We start from the raw sequence: 9,865 nt of genomic DNA on the forward strand, positions 1-9,865 counted from the left end.
ACATTAAGCACACTGGTATGACCACTTTGTCATAATTTATGTTATGCATGACACATGAAATATGATACATATTGTATACACATTGCAGTACTTTGCATTTGTTACCTGCGTTTTGCTTTTGTAACACAGCCAGAGTGGCAACAGTTTTGTGAACGCTATGTGAGCACTATAAACAACACTTCTCTAAGCATACACTTAATTTAATTTCACCACAAGGCCACTTTATGATGAAATTTACTGACATAGCTGCATCTTCTGAAATAATTTAACGCTGTGCCATCTGTATGCTCCTTTGCAGTAACATCCGATCGCCATGTAGAACCTGGCCCAGATACAGTCAAGAACATAGGTAAATCTCAGTGCAGCATGAACATGTTGCATGCAATACCGATATGTATCGCATGCAGTTCTTGAACATGCTGCCAACAACGCTAAGAACACCGCCACACAAAACAGCTCACATGATGTTGGCCTTGTGAACAGCTGTTATCTTCTTTCTGCCATTTTGTCGTGCAAACTCAAAAGCATAGCGTGCAATCTCCTCTGATTTGTTCCTTGTTATCAGCTTCATGCTCTCCACTACACCTGGAACGCTCTAATATACATGGAAAAGGACATGGGAGAAAGAACAGGTGGCAACACTTCAGTGGTTCTGCACCATTGCATCCGGTCCAGTTTATCAGTTTAAAATGTGATACAATGCATGGCGTTGTAAATGTGATAGAATGCATAATATGATGTAACGCATTGTGTGATACTGTACATAAAGCATGACGTTGTCTGTTGGTTACAGGTCATAACAAACAAAAATCTAGCCCCAACAGGGTTCCCCTTCTTGTTCTCACTCATAATGCATGAAACGTCATACAGTTTATATTAACCCTTTAAGACACTGTGTACAGAATTGTGTACGCCAAGATTGTGCACAGAAATAGCATTGATGAAATTAATGATATTTAAAATGTCTTGCATACATCCTGAAACACTTCCAATTGGAATCATGCTGTAAGTTTGAATAAAATGCGCAAAACGTTTTAGTAAAATGGGTGGGACGATAGACAGTAGGGTATTTTTTTTAGCTCAGTGTGAGTATGTTGCTGTATGCGGTCAGTTCACCTCTTTCATTGTTTTTCGCAATGTATTGCACCAGGCATAATTTTCAAGTGGCTGGATAGGTGCTTTCCACTGGACATGAAATAGTAGATGTGATATCTGATGTTCCTGTAGTGAGATTTTACATGGAGGCCCCATTCTGTAAACTTGACAAAACTCAAGAAAGCATTGAAAATTTGTAATCTTTTCTGCTGCTGTACGCTTTTTATGATTCTGAAGATGTAAAGAATGCAGTGAAATTAAGTTTTAGATCAACAGAGTAAACTGCTACCTGAAAGCTTTATATTGCAGCTTTATCAGGGCATTTACAATCATGTGGGCCTTGTTGCTTCTGAGCCTTGCTTCTGTATTCACAAAGTGGTCAAGACATATGACTTTTCCTTGGCTTTCATGACTGTACTTAGGACAACACTGACACTTGGCTAAGCAGAGATTCCTAGATAAAAAGCTGCTTGATAGATTAATTTTCACTTGTGATGTACAACTATCAATAGTACTATCGATACTATTGACAGTTTAGTCATTATCAAAGATAGTATTATCAAGTGCACTATCAATATCACTATTTATAGTGCACTATCAATGGTATATAACGCGACATACCACACGTAAACATTGCAATATAACTTTAAAAAGATGAAGCGCCAACAGAGACAGCATAATAAGAAAGAACAAAGACAGGAAGCGCCTTGTCCTGTGTTTGTTCTTTCTAACTGCGCTGTCTCTGTTGGCACTTTATCTTCTGAAAGCTACGAACCAACTAGCGCCACAACATGTTCGATCGCAACATAAGCTTGGTAACATTTTCCCGTTCCCAAGTGCATGAACCGAGTGTTACTGATGGTCAGTTATTGCAAAATTTCTGGTTATATAACTAGCCAGGAAATACAAAACTACTGATCGCACTGTCAATAGCGAACTTTCGCAATACTATTGGTAGTACTGTCAATAGTTCTTGTTACACTATCGATAGTTTCATATCAAAACTGCAATGCTATCAGCAGTGCTGTCAATAACTATCATAGTGAAGGAATTAAGGTCACTGACCAAGCCTGATGAATAATCTGACGTTCCGGAACCGCGTACAAGTTCTTTGTTCACTGAGTTGGACAAGAAATCGTCATCACTTATATAGCCAGCACGTGACGTAATGAACGTGCGTAAACGGCAGGCATAGTCCTTGGTGTCCGGTTCATTGTAGCTGGCGTCGATTGAATGATTAGAGATTCTAGCAGCCGTCGGGATGACACATTCTTTTCTTTGGCAACAACAGTGGCATTGTCCCAGTCAATCTTGTGATTATGTTCATGCGCATGCTCGGCAGTGGCGTTCGTCGTGTGGCTATTATTTCTTACATCACGTTTATGTTCCTTGAGGCGTCTGGAGAACTTCCCTGTTTCACCAATATATACTATGTGGCAATCAGTGCACAGTATCTTATACGCAACTCCTGGGAATGATTCAACAGGTAACCTGTCTTTCGCATTCATGAGCTGGTTCCGGAGCTTGCTGGTCGGGATGTGGGCAATGCACAAATCATATTTTGAAAATACGCGCGACAGTGCCTCGCTGATTCCTTGGACGTAAGGGATGGCTGCACGTGCACGGATTGTCGTGTTGTTCTCTGAGCTTGGCTCTAATATCCGCTTCTCGGTCCTGCATATGAAACGACTAAAGTAGCCGTTGCGGGTTAGTTCACGGTGGATCGTCCGTAATTCCTTTTTTTAGTGCATCGTCGCCTGAGCAGACGCGTACGGCGCGTGTTATCAGGGACGACACTATGGATGTCTTAGGGCCGACAGGGTGACAAGAATTAAACTTAAGATAACGACCTGTGTGTGTAGGCTTCCTGCATACCGAAAAGGCGAGAGCGCCCCCATCCCGACGAACCAGTACATCCAAGAAAGGCAACGAGTTGTCCCTCTCGTGTTCCACAGTGAATTGTATGTGCGCATTTTGGGCGTTCAGGCAGTCCAGGAAGCGTTGGATGTCTTGTTTCTTCAAAATACAGAAACAGTCATCCACGTAGCAGTAAAAAACTTTAGGTGCCGGGTTGAATGTGGCCAGCACTTTCCCTTCCAAGGCTTCCATTACTAGATTGGCCGTGGTGACCGATATTGACGCTCCCATTGCCATGCCATGCGTTTGCTGATAAAGGCTGCCACCATAAGAGTTGTGGAGATAAAGGCTGCCACCATAAGAGTTCCCAGGAGTTGTGTATAAGATACCATGCGCTGATTGCCACAGAGTATATATTGGTGAAACAGGGAAGTTCTCCAGACGCCTCAAGGAACATAAACGTGATGTAAGAAATAATAGCCACACGACGAACGCCATTGCCGAGCATGCGCATGAACATAATCACAAGATTGACTGGGACAATGCCACTGTTGTTGCCAAAGAAAAGAACGTGTCATCCCGACAGCTGCTAGAATCTCTAATCATTCAATCAACGCCAGCTACAATGAACCAGACACCAGGGACCATGCCTGCTGTTTACGCACGTTCATTACGTCACGTGCTGGCTACATAAGTGACGACGATTTCTTGTCCAACCCAGTGAACAAGGAACCCATATGCGGTTCCGAAACGTCAGATTATTCGTCAGACTTGGTCAGTGACCGTAATTCCTTCATTTCCATGCCTGACCAGACGAACTTTCATCGAACCCTTAATTAAACTATCAATAGTCTTTCTTACACTAATAATAGTCAGTTTATCAATTGTTTTGTATCACTAATTTCTACACTGCTGTCTTGAGTAGATTATGAATGCAACTTGGTACAAAATTCTGACTCGGGAATTGCCAAGAAGGGTTAGTGAGGCACAATGGCCACTTCAGCTGGGTGCCAGTGCTGCCCTCTTAATTTAGGAGCACGAAGTGCAGTGTTCAGTGGATGAATCCACAACAATCCAGGGGTCAATTACTATACTACATGCAGGGGTCTATTAGGCTCTCTATTGCAGTCAAACACAGATATAACGAATTATTGAATGTAATGAAGCAGTTATAAAATTTTTCCCACCAATATCAGCATATATCAGAACATATGCTTATAACAAATATTGGATAAAATGAAAGCATTTTTGTGTCATATGCAACACTTTTAAAGCAAGGCTCCACTGTACTGCTTCTGAGCAGCAGAAATATGGCACGATTCACATAATGTGGCAGAAAGGCAATTTCCACATTCCACGGAGTCTGCTGCGTTTAGCTCAAAAGCCTGCAACTTTTCTTCCTCTGTATCACAGCCAACATGTTGGGGCAGCACTAATGTAAGTGGCTAGCTGTTTAATAAAAAGTATGATGAACTTGACAGTCTTGCACGTGATCACCACTATTACGCCAGGTACAGTCGCACGCAGTATGATTTACAACACCCTTGTTCATGGTCTAAGGGGCTCCAGGGCTGCACAGTGGCTCTGACATGTGAAATAGCGGTTTAATAAACACTACTAATTGAAGCTGTCATTGAAGGTCATATTGCATGTGACTAGACATTCCAATGGTGACATTACAGTGAATTCTACACTATGTCTAGCATGCCTGTTTCTAACAAATTTTCAATTGAGTCAGTGCCTATCCCATCTGCAGATTTATGGTCTTTGTACCCTCCTACATGCTCCACTGACGAAGCCAATACACTCAAAATAGTCAGAAGTCTAGCGAGGAAAAAATGTTGCAGAGAACTGACCTCATGCTCGGCACAGCTGTATTCTCCCTCTGTGTTTTGGCGTATCAGCACGATGTCGATGTTGTTGTGGCGGGTCGGAACGCCGGGCTGGCTCTTGCAGTGAATCACATTGACAAAAAGCTTCAGCCGTAGGCGCAACTCTACATTGCGGGACTTGGAGGTGGGCGAGTTGTGCCTCGTCTCGATGTTGCCTTCCAAGAGAAACAATGTGTTCACTTTCCACAGCCTCCCAAAACATGCTGCCAAAGCGCCGAACATGAAAGAATACAACTAAAGACGAACTGCTACAGTTAAGACATTTTGAATATCCTACAAACAAGAGGAAGCCATAGCACGAGAGATGTGAGACGAGTGTTCTTCATTGCAACGAATACTAGAGGCAAAGATAGGGCTTCAGAACAGCAATACATACATTGTTCTGCTTTTTGCCAGTGACCGGTTGCACTGGATAATCTCTGTTATCAAGTTTTAGCTTGGCGGAAGACGTGCCTGCTGTATACAAAATTTCCTGATCATTACTGCCAATTCTATGACAAAAGAGATATGTCTAATCAGACTGCACATGCAACGTAAATTATGTTATACATTATAGAATTTACACAGGTACCAACAATTACGCTATAATGTAAGGTGATACATGCATTAATAACAGATTAACTTGACCCGTGAAATTAAAGTCGATGAGTGCTGAACGTGCCTGTTGCTGCCATAGTCACTAGCGTGTTACTTTGCTTTCTGGGCACAAGTTCACCCAATAAAGAAAGTCTAATGCACAGAGATCAGATCAATATACGTAGAGGACAACATAGAAATGGACCTTCTCGAGGAGCGATGGCTAAGCGCTCTGACTAACTCGGAACTACATGACCAACTATCGGCAATCCAGCGGGCCTGGGCAGTGGTGGAAAGACTAGGCCTCACCGCACATAATGCCCGGGTGGCCTGAGCCCAGGCTGGCAACCTTGCAGGTCCTCATGTCTCATTAAAGTTTTTTTCCGCCCGTCTGTCTGGTCCTTCATTCACAATTCTGTTGGTGATTCTGATTTTTCATCACTACTGCACTATGACAATATGCTAAACACTTTTACAGCTACTCTAGCCTAAAGAATTATTTGTTTGTATTAAGTAGCTTACATAGATATCTCTTTATTAATAAGCAAATACTTATGTGAAGCACTCTCAACACATATGCCTTGGAACTCAGATTTATATGGGACACCCACATTTATAATCCAGTGAAATTAACATGAACAGGTCCTCCTTGTAAGTATTGTTCACTAAAAGAATCATAGCATGAATACGGGGGCTGAGCAGAGACGGCACAACACAGACACTATGTGTTGTGTTATAAGATAAGGCAAATGTGTTGTGTTGAGACAAAGACAAACATTTAAAAACCTTTCAGGGCAACGCCATTTCTTTTGATGGCCGTGATGGCTTCATCAACGTTCTCCAGATCGTCCTGGGTAGAGTCAAGATGGACCTCTTCAAAATCCACAGGCACACCAGCATATCTGAAAGCAGTAGAGCACAAATGATACATTGCTATACTATATGCACGAACCGCACAATGCTGCCTTAGAATTGACACAGTATGCACATCTGGACTGTATACACAACCGCTAACTAAACTTTTCGGACCAATAAAATGCTTTGATTTCGCATTTGTCCATGGAGTCAAGTGCTAAAGTGCTATGAGATTATATCTCACCAAAGTTTCACAAAAGTTACGTTGCATGTAGTAAAGGTAATGGTTTGCTGCTGCGCTGGCTATCACCTTTTTCACTATATATTACTAGCTGGTGGCCTAGGGCTAGTTGTCAGACACAGACAGTCCGGTGTGCATAAGTTATTGTGAAGCCATGCCATGCCTACATATGTGTATCCTTACAAGCCTGTGTATCACGAGGTGTTCTTACAGGACGGAGGTCATGTGAATCTAGCCCAGAATTTCCAGGCACATGAGCATTTATCAAAGCATTTCTCACATGCAGGCTCATGAAGCTAGGAGGAACACATGTAATGCGAGTAACTGCTAAAAGCAAGTGCCACATGATAACTGACAAATTATAATGCTGTATTTTGTATTGATTCTTACCGCAGACATAGCATGACCTCATAATAAGTAAAGTATGCAGCACTGTCTGTGTGGAAGAACTAGCCACAGGGAATGAGGGCAAGTCACATAGTTTGCAGCATATAGACTTTAGCACACGTTTACCACACAGATACATATTCGTAGCAGTAGGCCTGTGTTTTTCAGGCACAAAATTTGGCAAGGTGAAATGGCCAAACTACAATGAAAGCCCACCAAAGCAACAACTCGGCAGCAACAGCCGTCCCCCAACTTGGATTTTGAAATTTCATGTTTTCCTGTCTTTTAGCTATGACTTGTCATCATGATCACCTCGCTGCTATGCTAACCTAGCTTACACGTAGCTGAAAGGCAGGCGGGGAAACAGTTCTGCTATTGATTGAGGGCACCGACAGTTTGCCTCACTGGCTATTTCTGATCTTTTTTTCCAAACTGGCTTACATGTACGTGATACAGTCAGTGCTGCCTTATAGTTTGCTGTAACATAGTGGCATTATTTACAAGATTGATGTCTGCACTTCTGTTGAAATCATAGTTTTTTTACAGAAATGACTAGAGCAAACTTTGCACTAGTGTAGTTTTCTAAAAAAGAATAAGAAATATGAGAGGGAACTCAAGCGCTATGGTGTCTATTGGAGGTGCAAACATAGTGGTTCAGCCAGCATAGGGATGACGGGCAGTACATATATTCACCTGAATATTGTCCTTCTGGCTCCAAATGGCTTTGTGACTTCACAAATGAATCATTATCAACAAAACATGGCATTATGAATGCAACAATTTACAATGATCATTGCGAATTGTTGACAGTATGGTGCTGGGCCAACACAATGTAATGGTACCTATTCCAATTCCTTTCCCTTTCACACTTCATTGGTAGTCTGAACAGTGATCTGCCTACGCAATCACCAGGATCAGCTGGTCATGAGTGGTGGGTGATAAGGTAGCAAAAGAATTGAGCAAAAGGAATCAGTAGATTATGCCAGCCCTATATTCAGTATGGCTAGGGTTGGGGCTAGTACGGTTGTACAGGTTGAAGATAGACATGCTAGTGAGTCATAAGAATGAACATCGAAAGGAAATTTTGTTCAATCTGGTCCAGGAGCAGTGTGAGCCCGTTCATTGTTTGTTCTTGCGACTTTCACTTCAATGTAGTTTCTGGGTTTTTACTTGGTTGACACACCATGTACACTGCATGCCTGGCTTCAATTCTGCAAGTGCGAGTCATGTGCTTTAAAGTAAATAAATAAAGTCCCCATAATTATTTATATTGAATTGATTAACAAGTTGGCCAATGAATATTACAGAATTTCTCATGTCGACAGACATAATAATGCTTTGCAGTAAAGTAACCTAGCTATTTATCACCCTGCGCTGTTTTTAAGAATTGGTGTTTGACAAATCATTGGGGGTGTCTATGGAGGCCCAGGAAGATAGTGGCAATATGCTGGAGGCAATCTACCTGAAAACTTCACGAACGTGCTTCATCAGTTCAGGGCCGATTCCATCACCGGGTAGCACTGTAACCATAAAGCGACCTCCATATTTCGCCTTTGCTGTCGCATGTGGAGGCTGTGCCTGCCCTGAAAAGTACTGAAGACAAATAAAAATAATACCATTTTCAATTTTACAAAGCAAAACGCCTTTGGTCAAGAAAAAAGCACACACACAGGCACATTTATTGTTGCAGCAATATGTGATAGCAATGTACTGCAAACAAGATTTTGTATAGCTTTTATTGTGGTCATGACACCAAGCTTGATTCCACAACGTACTCATTTCCTGAAAGATTTTATCATTTTAATTCATTTTGTTGTCATTGTTATAAAATGGCTTAATTCCTACATGTAAAACAGCTTTTAATTACGATGGAAGCGGAAAGCAAGAATGCTCGTGTTCCGCGCATTAATATATTGCGTGCACATTAAAGAGCCCCTCACTACGGCGTGATTCGTAATAAAGTCGTTTCGGCACGATAAAAGCCCAGAATTTAAATATTTTAAGCTTTTATTTCCATGCCAAGTTTCTGCAGAGTGACGGAACTCCGCAGGATAACGTTTCGAATTCGGCACTTGACTGAGCGTGCCAGAGTTCGTAAAAATCTAATGTGATATTACGCATGCTTTTCATTAGGCGTGTATATCTACAGAACGACGGCGATACTTCGGCGACGGGCATCACGGGCGCTCTTGTAATGCGAAAGTTTTTCTTTTTTTACTTCGCAATGAGGGCAATCACGAATTTGATAACTTCAGCTTTGCGTACTTTTGCTCGAACTATGCGCGCAACCCAAACACACCACGATCGAGCGCTGGCGATCGGGCAAGGCGTCTGCTTCGCAGATAAGGGATTGCATGAGCTGATAAGAGATCATAGGGCGACTACACCTCCGCGCGGGACAAGGAAAATGCGCTCCAAATGATAAGACCCGACACGGTCGTTTATTTGGAAAATTCGGGGAGTTTGCTCCACAATTTTCCGGCTGACCTTAGAATCGTCCTGCGCTGCTGCACATGCGCACTTTGCATATCCGGAGTCCGGCACGGAGGCACGGACGGATTACCTTTCGCGGCGTGCTGGTTGTTCCTACGGGAAGCAGTTTACGAGGCACAGATCGAGACACGCTAGTTAGCAAACGCACTGAATTTGCCATTATTACGAGTTCTTGCAATGCGCAGTCTCTACCCGGATATGGAAACCCAAACTACAAACTGCTGCGATGCGCTGGACCGCTGGAGAACCGCGAGTGTGCGAGTTGATGATGATGCTTGTAGTGTGGCGGTGCTGTGTGCAACGCCACTGTGGTGGAAAGTGTCAGTTGTCAGACACTTACGCGACACAAATTACATCAGTGTGCTTTGTTTTGCAGGTGTGGGTAATCAAACTTTGAATAAAATTTTTGCTGTCGACACGTACATAGGAAATCTCTCGCAAAGCGGGCTTTTATCGAAAATCCATGCGC

The 9,865-nt window shown here is 42.6% G+C and overlaps 1 protein-coding gene across 1 annotated transcript in view; it reads right to left on the bottom strand.

Annotated features, from left to right (window-relative positions):
* The window catches only part of LOC139059957 (isocitrate dehydrogenase [NAD] subunit gamma, mitochondrial-like), an 18,771-nt gene extending 9,119 nt beyond the window's left edge, over nt 1-9,652 (bottom strand). The window contains exons 1-5 of the mRNA XM_070538615.1: nt 9,467-9,652; nt 8,366-8,496; nt 6,207-6,322; nt 4,809-4,999; nt 462-595 (exon numbers count right to left, since the gene is read on the bottom strand). Coding sequence (XP_070394716.1) covers nt 462-595; nt 4,809-4,999; nt 6,207-6,322; nt 8,366-8,496; nt 9,467-9,556 — 662 coding nt within the window. The 5' untranslated portion in view covers nt 9,557-9,652. The remainder of the gene's footprint in view (nt 1-461; nt 596-4,808; nt 5,000-6,206; nt 6,323-8,365; nt 8,497-9,466) is intronic.
* Nucleotides 9,653-9,865: the final 213 nt, after the last annotated feature.

Source organism: Dermacentor albipictus, chromosome 5 (assembly GCF_038994185.2).
Source record: "Dermacentor albipictus isolate Rhodes 1998 colony chromosome 5, USDA_Dalb.pri_finalv2, whole genome shotgun sequence".
In the NCBI taxonomy this organism is placed as follows: domain Eukaryota; kingdom Metazoa; phylum Arthropoda; class Arachnida; order Ixodida; family Ixodidae; genus Dermacentor; species Dermacentor albipictus.